The sequence below is a fragment of the Pongo abelii genome, chromosome 4 (genome assembly GCF_028885655.2).
Source record: "Pongo abelii isolate AG06213 chromosome 4, NHGRI_mPonAbe1-v2.0_pri, whole genome shotgun sequence".
NCBI lineage: Eukaryota > Metazoa > Chordata > Mammalia > Primates > Hominidae > Pongo > Pongo abelii.
Genome location: NC_071989.2, coordinates 70586360 through 70614036, shown reverse-complemented (window position 1 = coordinate 70614036; position 27677 = coordinate 70586360). Strand labels below are relative to the sequence as shown.

The 27677-nt window shown below is 37.1% G+C and overlaps 1 protein-coding gene across 1 annotated transcript in view; it reads right to left on the bottom strand.

Moving 5' to 3' along the window:
- Positions 1-27677, bottom strand: part of ZSWIM6 (zinc finger SWIM-type containing 6) — a 213151-nt gene that overhangs the window by 40142 nt on the left and 145332 nt on the right. The window contains exons 3-4 of the mRNA XM_024247222.3: positions 14699-14847; positions 11166-11316 (exon numbers count right to left, since the gene is read on the bottom strand). Coding sequence (XP_024102990.3) covers positions 11166-11316; positions 14699-14847 — 300 coding nt within the window. The remainder of the gene's footprint in view (positions 1-11165; positions 11317-14698; positions 14848-27677) is intronic.

The window sequence follows — 27677 nt, the reverse complement described above, 5'->3', positions numbered from 1 at the left end:
AAAATCATAGATATTCCAAAACAATTAACTGGTATCCTGGATAATGTTCCTCCCTATAAACCTGTGGCCCTTATCTGATATGTAGTCTTCCCATTCCATTTGATTTGTCGGTGCAGTCAGTCAACATGCAAGATACATCAAAAACAGCCTGACCTCACTGGAAGCCAGGTTCTATAGGAGGTCACCAGAGCCACCTCCTCCACCTCTCACTAACCCTTCTCCTTTTCAAGAGAGGGAAGGAGAGAGGTAAGGAAAAACTAAAAAGTTTTAAATGAGAGAAAAGAAAAAAAGGCACAATGATAGATGCTTTCTTATTTTGAGATACAAAAAGGCAAAAAGGACTGTCAATAGCTGAAGGAATGTGAACTGTGGTAAGCTGCAAGAACATTTTCCATGTGTTCTGCACTGGCTGCTTAACTAAGCCAGTTAAGCATAAGAAACATAAAAAACTGTTCATAAACAGTTTCATGGTTCATCCAATAGTCCTGACTCCAAAGTCTATATAACTCTATTTCTAGAAGACTCAACTGACACATAATAGTGACTTGTAATAGTGACTTATTTTATTCTAATACATAAAACATATTACATCTATTGCCAAAATTTTCCGAAACATGTCCTACATTATATTAACCTTGTTTCTATAGTTGTCTTAACGTGTCCAGGGTTGCTTTTTATTTTTCATTTATTTATTCTGTTTCCCAACTAGACTGTAAGCTCCACAGTAGCAGAGCCTACAATTGAGGGCACTATAAACAGCAGATTCTTGTTAATTTGTCTCCTATTCAACTGTCCACCATCCATATTTATGCATAAGTGCTTCCCTGAGCCACTGATACAATGCCCTTCCATTCATTTGCCATGGAGAACCAATTTAGGACAAAATACAATCAAGAGTCCACTAAAAAATAATCATATTTACCAATGATGATTAGTATGGAGTCCTGATGGTCAGGTAGACACTTTAGCACTATACTTGTGTAAGAATTCTAAGAAAACTGGCTTGTAATATTTCGTCAGCTTGGAACTGTAATTCTATTCAAAAAAAAAACAATTTCTTAACGCACTGACTTTTCTGTGGAGTTCAGAAAGAACCTATGATGGGTGTTGGGTTTCCTAGAGAACAGAATGTTTCATTTTGCTCTAATTCATTCTATTACTGAATTAAACTTTGATGTATTGGTCTTGACAAGTGCTTCATGCTGATTGTATTGTGTATGATAGTATAATCACTCCCCATGCATTTCCCACTGGCTGGCTGATTAATGCAACAGATTACCTGCAGCATTGATGGCAAGGGGGAATCATTGCCCTTCTGTACTCTAAACTGTTTGTATTTCAGAGTGCATGTGTGTGTGTCCAGGCACACACAGGCACCCATGAATATCGCGCACATGGGTAGAGAAGGCTAGATAAAGCAGAAGAAGAAAATGGAGGACTCACTAAAGATTAATACCTTTCAATCATTGTTTTCAGTACATCAAAAATAACTGCTTCTTGATGTCTCCAAGTAAGTGTCAGCATTACACTTCAATTATTCATTCACTTTTTTATTCACAAATATTTACTGAGCATCAACTATAATATCAGGCACATATTTTCACCTTTGTGGGAAAAATAACTTTAAAAATTACTTTCACTATTTGTGGGAAGGAGTGGAAAAAAGGGGTAAGATTATCAAATGGACATTAATACAGGAATAAAAAGGGGATTAAGAAAGGATGGATACGATATTAGTTTAAATTGGCCAATAAAGACAATAACTGACGATAATACTATTAAATACAGTGAGTGGTTAATGGTTTCCAAACACACAGGCAATCTTTCAAATTATGTGGTCTACATATGACCCTAATGCTTAGCAAAGAATATCTTCTAGTGCATGGTCAATCTGTTCTGGTGAACAGGTTGCTGGATATATTAATCTCATCTTCAAAGTGGCGGGGGGAAACAGACTTTGTGCTCTTGGGAGCATTTTGGAAGTATTCCTCCTAACAGGATTTTCTCTCCATTCCAAGCTTATATTTGACCCAAGTGCCCTGTTTGGGATTCTCCCATCCAACTCATTCCACCCTTGATCATACAAAAAGGAAGACTATGGCTTCCAATCTAAGCCACTTCGAGGTCTCTCTCTGATTCCTACTTTATTAATGCTTCTCACTCTCTTCTCCAGGTTTGCTGAAGCAAATTTTGAAATTTATTAATCTAGCTGGTCATAGCTTAAAATCACAGAGAGTTGGCTTTCTATTTCAAAGGTTATCTTTGCAGCAGAAAGCACAGAGAACTGAGTGAGTTACCTACATTTCAGACAACTAGTATCATTACCCTGGGTATTCTGTCACCAGCTCAAAGTCTAAGAAAATAGCCCTAAGACCAGTTATTAACTCCCTAAAGCAAATTAACATCAGAAGGCTTTAGCATTTTACTATACAGAGTCTTTTTCTTATATTAGTTTTGGAATTTTAACACGAAAACAGTGTTATACAATTATCAGACAAGCTTGCAAGCGGCCTCACAAAAGTTCACTTGTTGCAAATCATTTGCCATCTTGCCTTCCCCTAAAGTATACAAGAAAAAGCTATTTATATAAATTAAAAAGTTGTCCTTTAGTAAAGCAGTCCCCAACTTTTTGGCACCAGGGACTGGCTTTGTGGAAGACAATTTTTCCACGTATGAGGACTGGGGGTGGGGGCAGGGTGGCAGTTGCCGGGGCATGGTTTTGGGATGAAACTATTCCACCTCAGATCATTAGGCATTAGATTCTCATAAGGAGCACACAACCTCGATCCCTCACGTGTGCAGCTCACAATAGGGTTTGTGCTCCTATGAGAATCTAATGCCACTGCTGATCTGACAGGAGGTGGCACTCAGGCAGTAATGCTCACTTACCTATCACTCACCTCCTGCTGTGCGCCTCAGTTCCTAACAGGCCACGGACTGATACTGGTCCACAGTCCGGGGATGGGGGAACCCCTGTTTTAGTACATGTCTAACAAGAGTACCTATTAAAAGCCTGTTGAAGATAGTGATTATCAAGCATGCATTTATAGTATCGGAATCCTTTCCTCCAGAACAATCTTGATGAAAACCCTAGTAGTAATGTGGTAAAGTCACACTGCTCTGATTGAGAAGGATCTGCCTCATCCCTTCAGCACTCTCTTCCCCCTGACCCCAAACCTAGGGGCTCTGCAGGGCAGTGTCTGAACACCCCCTCTAAGGACAACCATTTCTAACTTCCTTGGGTTTTCCTCCCCATCATGAGCCTAACGAAGCTTAAATTAACTATGATAACATTTATAAAGCACCTTGCTTGATATTGGCACATACACAGAGCTGCCTAAGGAGCTGCTTCAGCCTTCCCTTTGCTTCCACTTCTTTCCTTCCTGCTCCTGGCATCCCTGATTCTCTGTGAAGCCCCTGGGAATCCCAGATGGCTTAAAATGAAGCTTCTCAGACCTCATTAATTTTTCTATGCTGCTACTTCAGGGTAAGAAATGGTGAAAGGAAATTTTCTTCCCCAGCTTGTGTTGCTTCATTTTCACTCTCGCTCTCCCCCTCCACCCTACCATGATAGTACTCTCTAGATCCACAGCCTAGTAAGGAGGCTTCCCTAGCCAGAATTCCCATTGGTGGATGTTTCTTGAAGGCAAGTGCAGTCAGTACTATCTCTTAGGAAATAGGAAAAGTAGGGAGAGAACTTTTCTAAGAATTATGAGAAAGAAGAGGACACCTTATACCAACGCTATGACATTCCTATTAACCACTAATGTGAGAAGAGTATCTACTACCAATAGACTAATGCTATAAGTAGAAAGATGACATAAAAGAAAGTAACTGGAATCCATTCTTGATACAAATAAAGCTACTAACACACAACATATATAAAACAGTAACACTCAAGTGTATTACAATGAGCCTTAAAGCATATTAATTCCTCACCAAATCTCCATGCTCTATGTTTAGCATAAGGTTTCATAAAAACACACAAGGAGGTGAATCTCAAGTGTTGTTACAAATTATCTAATTCTATACAGAAACAGTTTAGACAATGGATACTACTAAGAATTTCCAATTGGTTACACAATAGGATCAAATGACCTGTAAAGTCTCTTTCAATCCTGAGAATCTATTTTTTTAATTCATATTTTAAAGTTTTTCTCTTTATTTCCACTTTTCCCTATACAGGGAACTGAATGGATAATTAAACCCTAGCAGCCACAGTCAAGAGGATAGTTGATAGCAGTACACAGCAAGTATTTATCCTAGGTTTGCCCATACATTCTCTCTTTTGGTTTACTTCTGACCCAAACTAGAGATTACTCTGTTTACTTAAAGAAGTAGAAAATAAACCCCTCTTTTCCACCCCCACAGCAGGGCAGAACTCCGAGGTCTATGACCCAAGAATACAGAGTTCTGAGTTTTAAGAGACAGAAAGCAGTAGGACAGCACAGGGAAAGAAAACAGGCCCCAGTAATGAGGACCTAGAAGCAGATGAGCCTTCTGAGAACAGTGCTGGAGGGAAGTAAAGCCTTCTCAGCAATACAATTGACCAATCCTCTGTATTTACAGGAAACTCTGAACAACGCAGAGAGAAGCAGAAACTGAGACCAGAGTATACAACCCCATCCCAGCAGGACAGCTTATGTCAAGAAGGGGTCTGCAGAGCCTACAGAGCCATATGAGATAAACTGGTGTTGGCAACTCTGTGGTCATTATCAGGGCCTAGTTCAGGCCAGGGCAAAGACAATGAGCTAAGGGTCTTCACCGGCTCCTTACCAAAGGGGACCTGAAAATGGGATACAAACTTCACTGTATTCCACCCTACAGTACTACCCCATACTACAGCATGTAGTATCTATATTTATGATAAGCTGAAGTTTATTATTTAATACAGTTCTCAGTCAATGGCATGTATTTGGCTATTGCATCCATGTGCTTGTTTTCTCAGAGAACCTGAAGTTAGAGGGTCCCTGTAAACATGGGTACAAATGGGCGACTAGACTAGGTAAGCTCAGCTGACTATGGTAGTCAGGATTGTGGTACCATGGGTAGGCAGACCAGGCCAGGCAGCTCTTACAGGGTTTATTCCCCACTAGGTGAGCTTCGCTTTGCCCTTGCTCTGCTCTGAGTAGACAGACTACCTGGAAGAGAGGCATATAATAGTGTTTAACAATAAGCTGGCTGAGTACAGTGGCTCATGTCTGTAATCCTAGCACTTTGGGAGGCTGAGGCGGGCATATCACGAGGTCAGGAGTTCAAGACCAGCCTGGTTAAAATAGTGAGACCCCATCTCTACTAAAAATACAAACAATTAGCCAGGCGTGGTGACCAGCGCCTGTAGTACCAGCTACCTAGGAGGCTAAGGTAGGAGAATTGCTGGAACCTGGGAGGCGGAGATTGTGGTGAGCCGTGATCGCATTACTGAACTCCAGCCTAGGCGACACAGCGACTCTGTCTCAAAACAATAATAATAATAATAAACTGAGGACATCGTCTAGTCTGGTGGTTATGTTTTTGAAGTAACTGACACCTGGGATTAAATTCCTGCTTTGCTACTGTGACCTCGGGCAAGTTATCAAGCCTCCTTAAACCTCAGTATTATTGGCTGTAAAATTAGGGCAAATAATTGGACCTATTTCACAGGATTGTTTCCGGGATTAAATAAAACACCACATGCATTAAGTGCTTAGCACAGTTCCTGACAAATAAGTGTTGGCAACTATGTTATCATTAGCAGCTACACCAAAATGAGAAATAAAGCAAAAATCCAGGTTTTATGATACCTGTCTACCATCTCCCTCTTCTCCGCTTTTAAGTAACAATACAGAACAGCAAGGTTGGATTGAAAATCTCAACAGTTTTGATAATGAGTTTGAAGGCTCTCTACTCTCCTCCACTGAGCCCACTGCTGTCTTTGTTCAGGTTGTTTCTTTTTTCTGGAGTATTCACACTGCTTCTTCCCTGCAACACACCTCCATAAACATCTTATAAAACCATATTAAATTTGGTTTCTACAAACCTTTGTACTAATTTGTAATGAAATTACTCTATCAAAGTTCTCCTTCATCCATTCTTGGCTGTTCTTATTTATCACATCTCCTAATGTTTCATCTCTCTACCCTCTCCTTGCTACCGGTACTATCACCTACCCCAAAATCAAATATTTAATTCATCTATTCCTCTAGACATAGCAAGTGCTTCCTACACACTGATAGAGAGACCACAATAAGACTTCTGGAAAGAAGGTTAACAACATAGCACTGACGGTGGTATGTCATGGGAAAGCTGTACTCTCCTTATGCCCAGGGAAGACAAACAGGTAGATGACAAGCAATCCTGATATGCGGTTCATTAGAATTATATTCTATACTTCCAGCTATTTGGAAGTTACCAAGTGTGTACCGACATCTTTTTGCTGCAAGGGAACTCTGGGAATTGCTTTTTCTTCGTGGTACTAGCAAAGAGGTAACTATGTATATGGGGAACCATTTTGGTAAGCTTTCCAGTTCTCAAAAAGAAGCAGTTGCTCCTTAGCCATTAATTAACCACCATCAACTGTAAAATGTAGCAAGCTTGAGTTAGTTTGAATAACTCAACTAAAGTAAGAAGCTCAAAACAGGGATGGGGGGGTTGGTGGGGGCAGTTATTAAGCCTACTGCTTTCAAAGATGTAAGACAGCATTCCCCAGAAATTTCTCCACAATTACCTATAAAGCAGAGTAAAGCAGAGCCTTTAGAATTTTACTTCTGGTACACAGAGACTGTCCTAAATTACTTAAAAGTATCATTTTGAATGTGTGACTTAAGCATGTTTTTCTCCTTATTAAAGAATAATGTAGGTGGTTACAGAAAAATCACTATTTGAGTCTGGGATGGAAGATGGAACAGCATTTGGGTCCATGGAGCAGGTTAATACAAAAAATATAGTCTCAAAGGGTAGGCTGTGTTCTCTACCGCCAAACATAGCTAGATTTACTCTAATTCTAAGTGTCCTGAATCTGTATACCACTCAATCTATCTAGCACCCTACCAAGGAACATTATAGCTGTTGCTTAATAACTAGTGGTCAAACTAATCATACAATGAAATTCAAACTAGAAAAAATATCTAACTATGGCTATTTCTGCTCACACAGAATTAGGTCTCCAGATGAGAAGCCGTGAAAAGAACTCTGAGAGATGCCACTTTGTTCTTGTGAACTGAATGAGCAAAGCTCAGCGCAGCAAGGCTCTTGCAATGGTAGCCCATCCGCTCCCTAAGAAACAGGATTTATATGCTAGAAAGCAAAGCGCGTGACTCAGCTCCGAGAGAAAGTTAAGTGTTTAAAACTTGGGGAGAAACATATTATGTAACAGTTGAAGATAAAAATTTAAGAATATTTCCCTGTGATAAAACTGTAATTAAGTGTTATTTAACTGTTTCCTCTAATGACATCATTTTATTTAGGTTTTAATAGACTGGCAGCCACAACCTATAGTTTTATGAAGCAAAGTAAAATTGCAGTCTAGGAATACATTTAAGAAAAGAGAGCCATCAACACAGATGAGAGGTTACAGTGTATCCCCTCATCCCTAGACCCCCACAGTAATTAAGTGTGCTGAACAGACAGCCATTACAGCTAACAGTAGGTGTGCTCACCCCCAATCAGCACTGGGTTGTTCTTGGAAATCCAAAGGTTATTTCTGTGATCTGCTTTCCAGAAAATTTGCATGTCACAGAATAAAGAATGTAATTCAAGAGGTGTGTGTTCTATAGATTGTACTAAATATGTAGCTTCTATCAAACATACAATCTCTACCATTGCAATGGGGCTTTCTATTTTAATATATACCTTTTCTTATAGCTGATTATGATACAACATTACTCATCTTGAGAACACTGGCGAATGTTTGGGAAAATGAACACCATGTAGAGAAAGTAAAATTAATATTTGAAAAGCTTACTTATGTACAAGATAAATGTATCTGTAAATGAGATGCAATAAACAGGATCTTAAGAGTATGCATCTGTACCTATTTCATACTACATTATGAAAATCAGGGAGTAAATCACAAAAGTTAACTCATACCAAATGAATGTCATAGGCACTTATATTAGAAAAGAAAAACAGAATAATCAGTCCCTTTGTTAGCTGGAGCACGGGGGGAAGAAATTGGGCCTGTGGCTACCACAAATAAGTTTTCATATATTCACTTGAAAGAAAGAAAAAGTTAAAATAAATGTTACTTTTACAATTAATTTTGAAACATCAACACTTAAATCTTCATAGATCACACGTAAGCAGGAAATTGTAAATCTTGGGGAGGGGACACTGGGCCATATGAAAAAGATTTTGTAATCTTCTGGCTGACAATCTCTGATGGCTCCAAATCCATCTGCCAAGAAGCAGAGTTACTTGGCTAGCATACTCTCGCTTGTACACTTTCATCAGATTAAGGCTTTCATGCCAGGAATCTTTTTTTTTTTTTTTCCTGGTGTAGTGGTCACTTCCAGAAATGGACCCAATGAATCCACCAATGCTAAGGAGTTAAGCATCTGAGATTTAATTTAACAGTTTCAGCTTTATTAAGCTGTCACAGAGCAGCCCCACTTTGATAACAGTAGCTGCTCCAATTATGGCTTGGTTTAGGGTTGACAAGTATAATGATTCATTCGTGGCACATGAGAAGCAATAAAAGGTTGTTTTGCATTACAGCTTTAAAAATGTGGGCATTTTTTTCATTTAATTTGTCACTTAGCTTTTGCTAAGAGGACATTTAAATTGCAGTAAAAGGCAAATGGGGCTTTTAGTTTAAATGTAATCCCCATATTTAAATGATCTGTAATGGCGCGGTGTTGGAGTGGGAACACTATTGTCTCACAGTGGGTCCTGATGGTGACATGTGACATTTGTATTCAGGTCCTGTATTATCCAAGTGGCTAAAGGGCTTCCAATTTCATTTCACAGCCAGAAGCCTGCAGAAAACACCAATTAACTTGCAGATCCCATTTGCCGACAAAACTCAGCCTCTTCTCAATGTCTGGCATCTGGCAGTGCTCAGCATTTAATTCCAAAGCAGAGCCTTGAAGCAATGTGAGCCCTGTGTAGGGGCACAAAGTCAAATTCCCCCATTTTATTAAGAAGCAAAAGCCTTTCCTTTTGTAGTCCAGAGCAACTTTCAGTTAATTTTTTGGTGAATGAATATTAAGATGTGCTACTTACTGTTAACTTCTACGTGAGATTCTTCACAGAACTTAGACCCCATTAAAATGGCAAGTGACCTCTGCTTGTCATCAGAGTACACAGGAGAATTTCTAGCAGTCTAGTAATGATTGGACGGTGGGTGGGGGGCACACAGGACAAGAAGTTGTGGTCTTTATGCTGGACTGAAATCAAAGAATTTGTATAAAGCCTGGTCCTTAATTAGAAAGTAGTCCATAAGAGGGCATAACTAGAATCAGCTGGTGGAAACTTCCACCTAATAAAAATTTATACTTCTGATTGAGGGTTAAGGTACGTAATTTTCAAAACCCACTTGGAAAAGTGGCATTTGACCATGAATTAAATGTGAACACTGCAAATTTTATTTGACTGTATGTACCACCAGTATCCTTTTTGGTAACCAAAAAATTTAGTTGGTATTTTCTTCCTAAACAGTTATTTGTAATTCTAAGTTTCTCTAAGTACCAAAGCTCTTTAAATTGCATTCATTTAATATTAATTTAATAATTTTTCCTTAAATGACCCCTTCATTACAGTTGTCTTAATGCTAATCCTTTTTACTTTATAAACCATCTAACCAATCAAGTCTATACTACAGAGTTACAAAATTGAAAAAGGTTTACTTGAAAAGTAAAACATTCAGGATTTTATGAAAATATTTATTTAAACCATGTATTATACTTGTGTTATTTAACCACCATACTGTGCCCCCCAAACATCATTCTAATACATTGAAGCTATCTATTGTAGTTACAGATTGATTTACATTTTGATTAGGGGGAAAGGGCACTACCATCATTTCAGGAGACTCAAAGAAAGCAGCAAGATTGTTATTACAAGATACTTAAGAAAACTGCCAGGGAAAAAGTCAACAAATATCTAATAGTTCACAAGTAGCGAACCTGTCCACAGCCAACTTCTGAACGTATACCCTATTAATAGAAAAAGAAAATACTGATATCACATCCTTTACCAACTTGCTGCATAACCCTAGATTACACAGTGTCATGTTGTGGAAGTCTCCTAACCTCTCAGGACTTGTTTCCTTATCTGTAAAACAGCTAATCTCAAATACCCCTTCCAATAATGGTCATTTGGTGTATTCACGGACAACAGCATCTTTTGGTTTAGACTATACCTGGGATCAATCAGCATGATGTGGTCCATCATTAGACAAGAAAAATTTCACTGAGACTAGGATCTTCTAGTAAATATAGACAACATTACTTCTCATAAAATTAATACAGGTACTGATATATTTGTCAAAATTTCAGGTGTCACTTATAGATTTCTTAATAAAAAGACAACATAATAAACACATCATTCATTATTTCCCTAGCGATGAACATTGGGTACCAAGACTCATCCAAACAAAATTCCCAGTATTCTTTTAATGAACATGACTAGTGGATTTCTCATTTTTTTGAACACTTGCTATATTTGTATCTTTAACCACCAGGAATTTAGGAAGCAATAAATATTAGAATTTGCCGTATTTTTCCATTCTGAGGATCAACAGTTCATTTAAATCTATAGCAGCCAAAAATAAAATGAATATCCAACTAATTTTAATAATTCCAGTGTGGGGAGAAGGGGGAAGAAAGACTCTAAATTTTAGCTGAATCGATTACAATATTAATCTAGAAATAAGTAACCAGCTCTACAATATAAAACTGCCTTTTAAAAATCATACAGCTTTTTTTTTTTCAAATACTTAAAGGGAGATTCCTGCACTTAACTTTCCTCGAGATCAGGCAATTCCCCCAAAACCCTGCTAAGGTTGTTTTCTGTAAATGCCAGCCCAAGTTCTAAATCCTCCCATGCTTCTAACCTGTATATTGGCAACACGTTCCATGCATGAGCAGCTCTCTCTTCAGCAATACTACGACCATGTTTTTGAAACATCTGACTATGGTATTTATCCATATGCAAATCAATGGTAATTTGTGAGGAAACATGCTTACCCAGCTCATCCCAGAGCTGCCTGTATTTGTCAGTCATTGCAGTGCCTTGTTGCCGCCAAAGTGACAGGCGAGGGTCAGCCATGAATTGCTCTGTTATCAAGGTCAACATGCGGGCCCCATTGGAGTCCCTCATCTTTAACATCTCCCGCACCTAGTGGGGAAAAACAGACCTTTAGAAAATTGTTCAAAACAAAAACACAACAAAACCCCACAGCAACACAAGAGACAAACCACCACTTTTCTCTGTTTCTCTCTCTCTCACTCTCTCTCTGTGTGTGTGTATGTGTGTGTGTGTGTGTCTGTGTGTGGTGGGGGATGGGCGGGGAGATGTCAAGCCTTCACACTAGCCCTCTTAAGCAAACAAAATATATAATTTAAAACCACTCCCTACCCTAAATAGCAATTTAATCAAAGAAATGACCATTAATTATTTTGAATTATATTTTAGAATCTATATGAAGAAAAAATGCTCTCAATTACAAAAATGTTTTGGTTGGGTCTTACACACTGATTAAGGTGAGTAAATCGTGTTTCATATGTCCAGTAGAAACTTTTTTTCCAGTTCTCCTTCAAAGTATCTCTCTTATCTAAACCAAGTACACTTTGTGATTCAAGATTACACTCCAACAAAGTAGGCATTCATGCTTTGACAAACCACAGAAGTAAAATCTGGCACTGGGAATAGGTATCTGAACCTACCTAGTATACCAAAACAGGTTTGAGCAAGGTGCTGCTGTTTCCTTGCATAAAATGAGATGTCATAATTTTAGTAAGATGCCATAACTTTGTTAGCCTAAAGAAATACAATATCAAAACAAACAGGACAAACAGTTTGGCACCTTCCTGACTCTCCAACTGATTGTACTTACCATCAGAGAAGCACAGCCTAATGCAGAGTCCATTGAGAACTCAAGAAATCTTCTAAGTAGATCTGATAATATATATAATAATAACACTTGGCCTTTAGTTTTTTTAGGAACAGCTTTGTTGAGACATAATTCATATACCATACAATTCACCAATTTAAACCATACAATTCCATGGTTTTTAGTATATTCACAAGTCCTTCAATTTTTGAGATAAATTGTGCAAGTCCTTCAATTTTTGAGATAAATTAGTAATTGCATAAAGGTTCTCTCTCACTTAAGTTTTTTATATAAAGAGCAGCAGCATACTTCTATTCACTCAGATGGGGTTGTTTTTGCAATGGTAAAAGAAAATGGACAGACCTGTTAAGTTTAAGAACTCTCTTGCTCTATATGAGTGATCCATGAAGCAGAATAATAACCACAGATCTAATAAGTTAACTTTGCCTCTCAAGTTGGAACTTTAAGCTTTGTCCATTACTCTTGTGCTACATTTCCCAAATAAAAGAAAGGAAAAAAGAAACACAAGGGTAAGCCTCTCTGCAGGAAGCCCTAAATGAATCCATCCACTTCAAAAATGTATACTGCTATGTATTCAATAAGTAAGAATCTCAGCTGTAATTTCCCTGTAAGAAATTACTAGAACAAGGTCACAAGCAGTAGAAAAGGTGGGGTGGTTGGTCCTTCTTTCAGGACTCTCTCTATGTGAAAGGCAAGGAAAGGAGAAAATAGTAGATCTTCAATAAAGCAGCCCAAATCTAGAATAGATCCTGCCTGAGGTCTGCACCCTCAAGAAATGGAACTTCCTCACCTGCTTTAGAATTTGAACTTTATAAAGAACTCAAAAGCACTTCTACCCTGAATCACAAAGGTTGTGCTTCCAGGAGCGTTACTTCAGTATTCCTATAAAGGAGTTTGTTCCCAATAACAAAGTACTAAAAACTCATTAACAGGTGAAGATGGAGGAAGAAAAGGAGTTGCCATTTATTGGATACAATGTTAAAGAGTTTTACATTGATACTTACTATTTAATTTTCACAGCAACCATGTAAAATAGGCCAGATTATAATCCCCATTTTATGAATTATAAAACCAAGCCTCAGAGAAGTAAAATAATTCGCCCAGTGGACAAGGGGAACAGCTTGGATCAGAACCCGTATCTGTCTTAACTTCAAGTTATGCTAATTCCAAAATTAGAGGTTGCTATTACTTCATATGGGGCATACATAATGTGTATATAATATATAGGGATAAAAAGAACAACTGCACACCAGGCTAATAATACATCTTTCGAACTGTTTCTAACATAAGAATATATGAAATACTTCCTGTGTGTCTAAATATACTAAACCTTTTACATTATTAGTATTTGTGGATTTGATTTAATGTTTATTTTTTCTGGTAGATTTCTAACCTATTACACAGCAAAAGCAATGAAAATAAACACTTTACTCTTAAGTATATAAAACAGAACTCTCTATTTAACCAGCGCTCATGTACATCTATAGCCTAATGGTAATTAATTTTCAGACTGTTGACACGGAGGCATGACATGAGTTTGAAGTGCCTGTGAATCACCAAAGAATGCTTAAATCATGTGTAAAGTAGTATTAGAGTTAAATGTATTTTATTGTAATCTAATTCTGGGGAAATTGGCAATCTACATATGGTACACAGGAAAAATCTTTATGAACATGGTATTGATTAAGCAGAATACACTATTCCTGGCCATATCCAGTAACAGGGTTTACTCTAATTCTTTTGAACTAAAAAAAAAAAAAAAATCTTTTAATTATAACAAATATTAGGGAAGATATTCAACAAAAGCATCAATGAACAGCTATCTGTTCCTTTAAAACCAATGTTAATACATTAATCACAATGATGACTATACCCCCAATGAAAATATAATGATTTAATATTATTCAAAAAGCATTTTATCCAGTATTTACAAATGTGTGTATGGTACTGAAACTTCTGTATAAAGCAAAATACACAGCTTCCGCTCACAAGGAACTTATGACCCAGATAATTTAAATTCTTGAGCCATCAGTTTTTAATGATGAAGATGAACAGTAGACAGCATCATTTAACACCATTATCACAACAGTTTTAGGAGATATGTTATTATTAGCTAATTTTCTAGATGAGAAAATTAACAAATCATTTGCCAAGGTTTATATACTTAGAAAGATCTAGAACTTGGATTCAAACTGAGATCTATATGACTCTAAAACTCAAGCTTTTGAAATTAACTTACAGATACTGACATTATTAAACTAAATAATTAAAGCACATTTTAGGCATTATAAAACTATGTTCTCTTGGGAAAATTAACTAGAAAGGGAAAAACTTGAAAAAAATGGCATTTTGAATAACACTGTTAATTATTTTGCTTTTATTATTGTAAGAGGTTTTTCAAAATTGTATAAATTATCACCATTTTATTGACAGGAACTGAGAAAGACAAAAATGTCCCATATCTTGTCTAAGATCACCTAAGGAAAAAAAAGCTTGCATTACAATACAAAAGTTTCTATTGGTCAACTAAGACCCTGTTCTTTAATTTTTAAAAGAGGTTTTATCCTATTGTAGACATGATCATATTTAGATAGTCCCTATATATGTATATATTTAGAATATTTCTTTAGAAATAGACAATCATACCTTTGCAAAGAGCAAATTAAGCTGCTTCCCTGATCCGTGGTACCCGCCCTGGGAAAGGAACAGTTTAACCTGTTCTTGAACCTGCTCTTCATCTAAGTGCCAGCAGTTTTCATCATCTATACTAGCACCTGCTGTTGGATCAGGAGCACCTAGAAATAGAAAGAAAAATAATAACACACAGGCTAGATAAAAACTCTGTGCTAAAAGGATTAATTAAGACTCTTTTTGCCTACTTTTTAATTCAATCTCAATTTCAATTATACATACAAATTTGTGACAAAGTAAATACAAGGATCACTCTTATTTCCAGAACTTTCCTGACTTGTGCTAAGTCAAATGCAGATTACTTTAGAATTGAGATATTTCTATCTTTTAGGTTCAGAGACTATTATCTCTGGAGATGAGTTTATAGGTTCTCTAAAAAATCGAATTCACAAAAGTGTTTCATTGTAAATACATGATGTTTATAAAGCTGTGTAGGCCATGCTGGAAAAAATGTTTTTCAAAGACTTTAGAAAAATATGAGACAAATAAACTTAGCAGAGTATTTCTCTCTTTACTACGTTAATTCAATAAGTTTTCACCATTATCTGCTGCTGTATAAACTACATGCTGACATAAGTCTTTAGTTGCAGAAAACCGAAAATTAAAAAGGGAAATCAAGCCACATGGGAACAGGCAGTGCAGCTGTTGTATTAAACCAGGTTGTAGTATCACCTTGCCAAACTGCATAAATATTTTATTGCTGAAGTACACACAAAGATAGCAGCTAAGTAATAAGCCCTATGTGTGTAGACTACCTTAGAAATTAAAAAACTACCCAGATATTTAGGGAGGTAAAGATTGTTTCATTATTTGCCAATAAAACAAAATGGTATTTTAAGGTCTAAGATTCGTAAGTAATACAAAAAAAATTAGATCTAAAAACTGTTCATCCTCAGTGTTTCATCTGCTTATCAACCCTTAAAAAAATACATCTGTAGGTGTGGTTTTGTATTACTTTTCTTGTCTTCTAATGATCTAAAGCAGACTCAATTAACCAAAGAAATAATCACTAACATCTGCTTAGAACCAAGGTCTACTAGTCCCTAGTAGAGGAAGGCAGTGGGTCCCTGAGCCTGCCTGCAAAAGTGTATGTTCATTCATTCATTCAGCCAGTCAGCATATTTACTAAGTGCCTGACTCAGTGCCATCCTCTCTGCTAGACTTGGAGATAGAATGGTGGTACAAAATAGACAGAATTCCTGTCCTCACTGAATCTACAACCTAGTTCAGGGGCTTTCAAATTTTGCTGAACAAGACCCACAATAAGAAACATATTTTACATCATGCCTAATATGCTTATGTGTCTGTGTGTTTATACGATTAATCTGCAAAAATTTGATGAAAGTGTCCTCACTATAGGCAGAGGCTCAATATTTTCTACTCTATTTCATTTTTTAAAGAGGGCTTGTCACAATTTTTAAAACTGATTTTATAACCTATAACAGGTGGCCACTCACTATCTGAAAAACACTCTTTTAAGTTTTTGAGATAAATATCAATCTCATAATCATATAAATAAATGTATAATAAATGGTAATAACTGCTCAGAGGAAGAGGGCAGGGTGATGGAAGACTCTATCATCCGAGAATTCTGACTGGGCCTTGGATTGCTAGGGTAAGCATACCTTGACGAAATGGCACTGCGCTGAGATCTGCCTTAAGTGGATTAAAAGCTAATTAAAAATGAACTAAAGGTCAGGAAAGGAGAGGAGGGTCTGCACGTGAGAAGAACTTGAGCATAGCCCTTAGGCAGGAAAAAACATGGTGCACGGAAGAAATAAAAGGCAGTCTATGCAACCCAAGAATAGAAGATGAGAGGAAGAGTAATACAAGATAATCCTGGAGAAAAGAAGCAGGATCAGACTGAGTGCCTTGGTTGGCAAAGAGCTTAGTTTTTTTCCCTGAGAGTAATGAATGGGAATTCATGACAACTTATCCAAAGTGGAAGAAAGAAATACTCTAAATAATAAAAGATGTTTTGTCCTGATATGCATCAATTTCAACATTCCTACCATGAAATATTATGCAGCCATAAAAATGAATGTGGATACTATGCATTACAATGGAAAGATATCCAGGACATACTGTTGATTGAAAAAAAAAATCAAGGAGAATAAAAGTATACACAGTGTACCACTTTTCAGGCAATTAATGATGTTTATGCTAGATAGACTAACCAAGAAAAGGAGAGAGAAGATCCAAATAAATAAAATCAGAAATGAAAACAGAGACATTAAAATTGATACCACAGAAATACAGAAGATGATCAGAGACCTATTATGAACAACTATATGCCCCAAAACTAGAAAACCTAGAAGAAACAGAAAAGCCTGAGCAGACCAGTAATGAGTGGCAAGACTGAATCGGTAATAAATAATCTCCCAGCAAAGAAAAGCCCAAGATCAGATGGATTTACAGCCTAATTCTACCAAACGTAGGATGAAGAACTAATACTAATTGTCTTGAAACTGTTCCAAAAAATCAGAAGACAGAATCCTCCCTAACTCATTATACAAGGCTGTCAGTATGGTACCAAAACTAGACAAGGACACCACACGAAAAGAAAACTAGAGACCAATATCCCTGATGAACACAGACATAGAACTCCTTAAAAAATACTAGCAAACCCAATCCAATAGTATGTCAGAAAGATTATACACCATGATCAAATGGGTTTTACACCAGGGAGGCAAGGACTGTTCAACATGCAAATCGAGAAATGTGATACCAGAATAAAGAACAAAAACCATATGATTATCTCAATAGACAGAAAAACCATTTGTAAAATTCAGCATCTCTTCATGATAAAAAACCCTCAGCAAACTAGGCATAAAAGGAATATACCTCAAAATAATAAAGGCCATATATGACATACCCACAGCCAACATCATACTGAATGGGGAAAAGCTAGCTGAAAGCATTCTAAGAACTGGAATACGACAGGAATGCCCATTTTCACCACTCATATTCAACATAATGCTGGAAGTCCTAGTCAGAGCAATCAGTCAAGAGAAATAAATAAAAGGCATCCAAATTGGAAAAGAACAAGTCAAATTATCCCTGTTCACGGATGATATAATCTTCCATCTAGAAAAACCTGAAGACTCCATCAAAAAATGATTCAATTTGATAAATGAATTCAGTAAAGTTGCAGGATGCAAAATCAACATACAAAAAGTAGTGTTTCTATATGCCAATAACAATCTACCTAAGAACCAAATACAGTAAGTACCAAAAAACAAAATAAAATACTTAAGAATAAATTTAACCAAGGAGGTAAAATATTTCTACAAAAAAACTATAAAACAGTGATGAATGAAATTAAAGATGACACAAACAAATGGAAAAACATCCCATACTCATGGATCAGAAGAATTAATATAGGTAAGATGACCCTATTGCCCAAAGCAATCTACAGATTCAAACTGTCTTTATCCAAATATTGACATTTTTCACAGAATTAGACCAAACAGTCCTAAAATTCATATGGAACCAAAAAGCCAAAGCAATCCAAATAAATAAAAAGAACAAAGCTGGAAGCATCATATTACCTGGCTGAAAATTATACTACAAGCCTATAGTAACCAAAACAGCCTGGTGCTAGTATAAAAATAGACACATAGACCAATGAAACATAACAGAGAACTCAAGAAATAAAGCCACATATTTACAACCAACTGATCTTCCACAAAATTCACAAGAATATACACTAGGGAAAGGATGCCCTTTTCAATAAATGGTGCTGGGAAAATTGTATAGCCACATGCAGAAGACCAAAACTGGACTCCTATGTCTCATCATAAAATGTTAAGACCTGTAACTATAAAAATACTAGAAGAAAATCTAGGGAAAATTCTCCTGGACACTGGTCTAGGCAAAGCATTTATGACAAAGACCTCAAAAGCACAGAAACAAAAATAGAGAAATGGGACTTAATTAAACTAAAAAGCTTCTGTACAGCAAAAGAAATAACAGAGTGAAGAGACAACCTGCAGAATGGAAGAAAATATTTGCAAACTATTCACCTGACAAGGAACGAACATCCAGAATTTACAAGGAAATCAAACAAAAAAACCCCACAAATAATCCCATTAAAAAGTGAGCAAAAGACATGAGACATTTTTCAAAAGAAGACATACAAATGGCCAACAGGCACATGAAAAAATGCTCAACATCACTAACCACGAGAGAAATGCAAGTCAAAACCACAATGAGATATCATCTTATACCAGTAAGAACTGCTATTATTAAAAAGACAAAAAATAACAGATGTTGGTGAGGATGTAGAGAAAATAGAGCTCTTATACACAGTTGGTGGGAATATAAATTAGTATAACATCTATGGAAAACAGTATGGAGATTTCTCAAATAACTAAAAATATAACTACCATTCCATCCAGCAATCCCACTACTGAGTATCTACCCAGAGGAAAAGAAAACATTATATGAAAGACACCTGCACTCCTATGTTATATCACAGCATTTTTCATGATAGCAAAGATATGGAATCAATCTAAGTGTCTATCAATGAATGATGTGGTACAGACACACAATGAAATACTATTTGGCCATAAAAAAAAGAATGAAATCACATCCATGCAGCACCATAGGTGGAACAAGATGCCATTATATTAACTGAAACAAATCAGACACAGAAAGACAAATACCACATATTCTCACCGATAAGCGGCAGCTTATGTACAGAAGGGCATGGAGTGTGTGGAACGATAGACAATGAAGACTTGGAAGAGTTGGAGGGTGGGTGACAAGAAATTACTTAATGGGTACAATGTACATTATTCAGGTGATGGATGCCCTAAAGCCCAGACTACACACCACCATGAAATCTACGCATGTAACAAGATTATTCTTGTACCTCAAAATTTATACAAATAAAAAATGATAATAAACAAAATACATATAAATATTGAGGTTTATAAAAGAGCTTACATGTCAGTATCTCCTTATGCATACCTAAAATATTTTGGAAGGACATTTTAAAGAGTACAGGTAACCTAGTTACATGGGGGAAGGAAACATCTTTTAAAATTTTGGAACCATGTGAATATATTTACGTATCTAAAAAAATCACTTTATCTGAAATATGGAGGATGAACTGAGGGGCAAAAATACATAATGCTATTCTGATGGTGTGCACACAGGATGATGATAGTTGCTTGAAAAACAGCAATGACAGCAGAAATGGAGAAGCTGACAAGATTTCATAAATGCAACAAGAACTTGGTGAGTAAGTGGATATGTGAAGTATGGGAGATGAACGGATGGAGACAGACATGAGTTTCTGTATTAAACAACCATACGGAATACTGGAAAACTCACTGACACAAAGACCACCAGAAAAGGACAAGATGTGGGAGTCAGGAGGGGCAGTGTTTAGGTCATGAGCTTAGTTTTAGATATGGTGAATTTGACATACCCTTGAGACAGTGGAGAAGAGGGAAGAGGATTTCAAGGAGGAAGTCGGATATACTATGGGAAGCAGTAAACTGTTTAAGAGCATCTAGGACCAAATCCTAAGGAAGGCCAACATTTAAAGGCTGCATAAGTAAATGAACAAGGACGACAAACGAAATGAGTGGCCTCTTAGGAAGAGGTGGAGAGACCAAGTCTTCCAGAAAAAGGAGAAAGTCATTCCAAGTAGAGACTGGACAAGTACATAGAGGTGAAGCTCCATGAGAGCAAGAATTGTATCTGCCCTGCTCACCATTGCTTCCTAACACCCAGCCACTATCAGGAGATCAAGTACTGGGAGGAAGGGGGAAAAGAGGGAGGGAGAAAGGCACATATCATTTTCCCCCCTGGAAAAAGAATTCTTACTTAAAAGGTTAAGAACCACTCTAAAGCATCCTCATAAACATTATCTCATTTTCTCCTCACAATGTCCCCTGGAGGCGAGTATAGATCATGATCTCCATTCTACAGGAGAAATGGGTTCCAAGTTGGTTATGACTTGTACACAGCCACACTGCTAAATCCAGTCTCCAGAATCTTTTTTCTGCCAATGAACATATTCCAGGATCCTAGAGCTAATGTTGGGCCCCGAGGTCATCAAGGCAGGGGTTGTCAACCCTAAAGCAAAGAAATATTTAAGGAAGGGTACTGGTGTGTTTGTAGGCATTTGTTAGCGTGCCTCTCTTTTACAGAAAGCTTTAAGGACACACAATGATGTGAAGTTAACTACTAGGTCTATAACTGTATCCCACAGAAATTCAGAGACTCTAATCCATCCCATCTTTTTGATTCTACAGACACACATGCACACACCCCTGCACAAAATACCTATAGATTCTTTACATAAATGCATCAAAAGAGACTTTCCAAACAACTATAGAATCTTGACTTTTATTTTTAAATTCTTCCCAACATCCTCCTTGGAAATCTGACATATTCCTCCTTATCCTCTTCACAGGGAAAACTCTAATTAGCTACTGACCATCCACTTCCACTGTTCCTTCTGATAAACTGAGCTAAATAATACAGTCTTCCATCTCGAAAAACATCTAGCCTCACAGTGGTTACTTCTCCCAATTTTTGTCATTTTTTTAAGTTGTTCTCTATGGTCACCAAGGGCCAAAATCCACAAGGAAATCTGCCCCAGAACTACTTGGATGGGGGTTGTCTGCTGTGGCATGACTGAAGGCATTTCAGCTGCTTGGGTCATATCCATGTAAGACTTGGGGGTTTGGTTTGCCACAGAAATAGCCAAATATTTTAAGTAGACCTGAATTTGGTCCAGTCTTCTGTGGCCTGCTTGAACTGGCAAAGGGGTCACCATTCAGATACCCTCCAAAAACTTCAGAATATACTCCACTTATTTTTTTCATGCTAATAGTGAAAAGTGATAGAAGAATAAAGAAATTACTCTTGACTTGAATTACACAATGTATATTTTTCCTTAAAATTGGATAGGTTTTAAATACACTATTTATATACATATATTTTTTATTTTATTTATTTATTTATTTATTTATTTTCGAGACAGAGTGTCGCTCTGTTGCCCAGGATGGAGTGCAGTGGTGCGATCTTGGCTCACTGCAAGCTCTGCCTCCTGGGTTCACGCTATTCTCCTGTCTCAGCCTCCCAAGTAGCTGGGACTACAGGCACCCGCCGACCACGCCTGGCTAATTTTTTTTTTTTTTTTTTTTTTTTTTGTATTTTTAGTAGAGACGGGGTTTCATCCTGTTAGCTAGGATGGTCTCAGTCTCCTGACCTCATGATCTGCCCACCTCAGACTCCCGAAGTGCTGGGATTACAGGTGTGAGCCACCACACCCAGACACTATTATATATTTTTAAAATATGACAGTTTTTAAAATTGCTGTAATGGACAGTTTACATACATACATACAGATTTTGGTTCAAGTGGAGAAAAATCTAATAGCAAATGTATAAATACATGAATTATGTTTTCTCAAGTTTTAAGAAAATTTGAATACTTGTTCCCTCCAAAACTCACGTGGAAATTTAAACCCCAATGTGGCAGTATTGAAAGGTGGGGCCTTTTAAGAGGTGAATGGATCATGAGGGCTCTGCCCTGGTGAATGTATTAATCCATTCTTGGATTAATGTATTAATGGATTAATGGGTTATCATGGGAGAGAAGTGGTGTCTTTATAAGAAGAGGAAGAGATACCTAAGCTAGCATGTTAGCATGCTCAGCTCCCTTACCACGCAACGCCCTGTGCCCACAGAGTCTCCACCAGCAAGAAGGCTCCCACAAGATGCAGCCTCTCAACCTTGGACTTCTCAGTCTCAAGAACTATAAGAAATAAATTCTTTTTCTTTATAAATTACTCAATTTCTGGTATTCTGTTATAAGCAACAGAAAAATGAATGGATACATTAAGTTGGGGTTTTTATTTTTATTTTTATTTTTCTTGGTAAGCTAGTATTAGAATTAACTTACTTCTTGACAGTACTGGGCAAGAGGGAAATGCACTGGAGGAAAAAAAAATGGCCCAAAGTCTACATACCAGTTGAGAGGATGGATTAGAATTCAGAAGATTTCAGTTCTAGGCACTGTGTGGAAAAACTATGCATTTTCCAGCAAATAACTTAAGCTCTTCAGGCCTCCATTTGCTTAACTCTAAAATTCTATAATGTAAGAAAAAAAATTAACTGAGCAATAAAAATTAGAAATCTGCTCATGCGATATAGAAATCTTCCTGACTTACTCATAAGACTGCAAGCCAAGATAACTAGTAGATAAATAAAACATAAATTCACTCTATATACAACTCAACATTTTAGGAATAAGACATGTACCCTATACATCATAGACCAGGAAATTTAATGTCTACGACAATAATTTCCCCCCAAAGTGCAAATTCATGTATTTAACTTTAATGCTTTGTTTTAACTATTTATTTATTTTTACTATACTTTAAGTTCTGGGATATATGTGCAGAACATGCATACAGGTATACACGTGCCATGGTGGTTTGCTGCACCCATCAACCTGTCATCTACATTAGGTATTTCTCCTAATGCTATCCCTCCCCTAACCCCCCACACTCCCTGACAGGCCCCAGTGTGTGATTGTTCCCCTCCCCGTGTCCATGTGTTCTCATTGTTCAACTCCCACTTATGAGTGAGAACATGCAGTATTTGGTTTTCTATTCTTGTAGTTTTAACTATTTAAATCCTAACATGTCTTCATTACATGCATTACAATGTTGCCTAAGCCTTATATAAAATGTAAGATTTGCAAAATTTATGTCTACTTGTTAATGGCTGTCTATAATCAAAGACAAACCTCTCAACATTTAGCTTTGAGAAGGGAATGCAAAAAGAAACATAACTCATGTATTTATACATTTGCTATTAGATATTCCCACCGTTGGGCAGGAACCAGAATCTGTATGTATGTAAATTAAATGGTCCATTAAAATGTTTTAAAGCCTATCATGTTTTTACTCTTATTTATAATAAGAAATGCTATAATATTTACAACTGTATAATTAATCTTTGTGGGCATTTTATTACTGAAGCTTAATTCTTCAGGCCTTCAGGGAAAGTCAAATTATCTGTTGGAAAAAAAAGTAGAACAATTTGGTCTCTCATTCCCAGAGATGGATGTGTAAATTTGATTTACCCGCCTACCTTGGTAATGTAATGTCACAGGCAGACAGCAAAGGAGAATTCATGGACATGAAGGACCACTATCTAAGTCTTTGGCGTCCCCTGTCTACTGCTTGATTTGGTTCTGATTTAGTTGTGATTTATCCCAACATCAAACTCCCTTGCCCCAGTAGTTCTCAAAAGTAAGGGCATATCAAAATGCTGGAGGCATATTGTGAAAAACAGATGCTGAGATACCACTTCAGACCCACTGAATCAGAATCTTTGCTGGGGATAAAAATGGTGGGAGCGGTAGAATTCTGTTTGGAGAGAATGTTAAGCAGGGTGGCACATTCTAGATCTTAATAATTAAAAGTATTCATGATCCTGAGGCATCAGACAGACACCTTTCCAGTGTATCTAATAAAGCATATATAAGCCATACCGAATGAGGTATCCGTCTCACACCATGGATACAGTTACTTATAGGTGTCAGATACCACCAAATCATTATGCAAATTTTAAACTGGGCTATGAAGACACGTTTATAATTGGCTTATGCTGTGTCTGGTGCATGGAACTATTCACAGCTTTGACTTCTAATTGACGACTTAGTGCTTTATTTTATCTTACTTTGCTGGAAAACAAATTCAAAACATGAAAGAGTGAAAGGTCTTTTGTTTACAAAGTTAACATCTTCATCTTAACTGTGACCCAACTGCCACAGTAACACCGTTTTCCAAATAATGCTTTTACATTTATATTTATGTAGCAGTGTCCCTTTTTGTTAAAATTGATTTCTCAAATTCAACCTATTCAGGCAGAATTTAGGCAGCAGATGTCTACACTGCAGAGGTGATTAATTCAACCTCTTCTGGGGACCTAGAGAAGGCCATCTCCTACAGTTTCAGTGTTTGCTGTTAAAGCTAGGAAACATTAAGTCGGTGGCTTACAAAGGCCTTGGTCGACCTGTCTTACAGGCAAAATCCTGACATCAACCACTGGCACTGAGAGGGAAAAGGCAAGACAACAAACTTTAGCGACTCAGACTCAAAAAAATGTCTTTCTTTACAGCAGAGAGGAGAGAACTAGAAGACCTCTGAAAAATGATGTACACTCAATAAACACACTCTTTAGAAAAAGATTTAAGGTTTATCCTGAATTAAAGTCTCCTTTCAAAGGGGTAAAGAATGCCTTTATTTCAATTTACAATTTTGTTGTAGTTGAAACAGCCAGATCTTTAGTCACCTTCTATCCTCTATGGTCACTCCACATAATTCTACTGCCATAATATAGTGTGGTGTCCTCTCCAGGAGCTGTCAGAGGACAAGCCATTTTCCTCACTGTGGAGGCTAATGACAGAGGAAGGGCTGATGTGCACCCAGTTCTGCTCCCCCAACAAACCACCTTCCTTTTAGCTAAATGCCAAGGAAGTAAATAAGCAGCATTGCCATCAGCATATATCTCAGGGAACTCAAATAGACCTGTCAGGGTTTATGGCCCCTCCTCTATTATTTTCCTCTCTTCTGACTTTATTATTCATCTCTTATTATTTAATTTACTTCAGCAGTTCAATAGTATATGTATTCATGCACAGAAATAGTCATGTATTTTATATGGAAAAAAGCAATAAAGTATTTGTACATTCTCCAATGCTCATTAAAAAAATGCAGAGTAAAAACACAGAGTGCTTTTCAGGTAAGTTATTTTCCATTACTTATCTAATAAATGTATTAATGATTACTCAGTACACAAATATAAATATTTAAGTGCAAAGTTCTCAGGAAGTCTTACTATTACATAATCCAACTCTTCAGATTTATTAAAAGAGATCAACTATGTTTGCAGGCTTTAAGAATAGTTGGCTCCAATTATTTTTAAAAGACTTAAAAAAAAAACTGGTTCACAAATATTTTCCTTAAATATTTACCGCTGCCCTTGAGGATTCCTATCAACTGCCACATCACAATGATGATGGTAATAGCAGCTCACTTTTACTCCTTGACCATCCTAACCTTATGAAATGGGCACTCTTCATTGTCCACATTTTACAACCAAGAAAACTGAGGCCTGAAAACATTCAGTTACTTGCCCCTGGTAACAAAGCTGGAAAGCAAAGGGCCAGTACTCTAACTTAGGCTGTCCAACTTCAAAGCTGGAACTCTTAAACACTCTGAATAGTCTTACAGTGGGAGGTATGAGAAACGCCATTGTGGGGGAGATGGGAATAATAAGCTCTTCTAGTCAACCTGGAGAGATTGGAGGCCAGTTAAATGAGAGAGGGATGGGCGAGGAAACTGATCACAGCTGGCAGCAATCTTTTTAAATTATGAGGGTTGGGATGGTGTCAGAGATGACCAAAGAGTGTGAGGGAGGGCAAGATGTGGAGGCGAAGAGAGGATGAAGGGTATTGGGCTAAAAGTAACCTGGCTGTTTTTGCATTCCCCAGCAAATTCCTCATGGGCTAGAGATTTGTAATTCCTCCTAATTAAGAGACATAAGTTCAAAGACTACTTCTTTGGCACTAAAGTGAAATGTAAAAACTTTTCATATTAAGAAAAAAAAAAAGGGATCACCTGTACATGATCATAGATTCTATCCAAGTTTTTTTAAAACACTTTTTTTTTTTTTTTTTTTTTTTTTTTGAGACAGAGTCCCGCTGTGTCACCCAGGCTGGAGTGCAGTGGTGCGATCTCGGCTCACTGCAGTCTCCGCCTCCCAAGTTCAAGTGATTCTCCTGCCTCAGCCTCCCAAGTGGTTGGGATTACAGGCACACGCCACCATGCTCGGCTAATTTTTGTATTTTTACTAGAGACAGGGTTTCACCATGTGGGCCAGGCTGGTCTTGAACTCCTGACCTCAAGTGATCCACTCACCTTGGCCTCCCAAAGTCCCAAGATTACAGGCACGAGCCACCAAGCCCTGCCTAAAACCATTCTTATAGAAACATCAAGTTTTACTTATAACTTAAGGGCAAAACTGGTAATTTTTGAAGGGAAGTTCAGCAGTACTTACAAAATTCAAAATGCATGTATCATTTATTCTGGCATTTCTACTACTAAGAATCTATTATATCTATACAAATTCACACATCCACACACACACACATGCACACACACATTCACACATAAAGATGGCCACAGCAACAGTGTATATACAGGGAAAAATGGAAACAACCTCCTCAAAGTCATTCAGTGAGTTAAAAGCTAAATATATCCATACTATGAAATATTGTACTACAATTAAAACAACTATATAATAACAGTACTAACATAAGATATTCATGATATATTAAGAGAAAAAAACTGAAGACCATATTCTGAATTATTTATTTTAAAACTTCATATATATGTGTGCACATGTCTGCACATGTGTGTTCGTGAGGAAAAATGTCTCAGAATACGAACCATGCTCTCCACAGTGGCTGCCTTGTGAGAATAAGGGTGCTTTTGGAGACTAAGGGAGCTGTTGGGAATGGGGAAAAAATGAGGACTTGCCTTTTTAGATACTTCAATACTACTACATGAATTCTTCTTTTATAAATTTTCTTTAAGTTTGACTCTACTGCACTTTAAGATAGTATAGTGAAAGCAACTTTAACTATCTCCTACAGAATATATTTGCTAATTATATAGACCATCAGGAGACCATACCTTTGTTTTACCAACTGTCAACACCAGAATGTTCTATTATACAATAGAAAGGGTATGACAGTAATAATCAAATTACCTCCCTAGGATACCTGCAAAAACTGGTTGCTAAGGCAAGCCCAATTACAATAAACACAACCATCCACAGGGAAATAAAAGGAAGGAAAATGTGACATGAGGCCTCCATCAGATGACTCCAGCTGT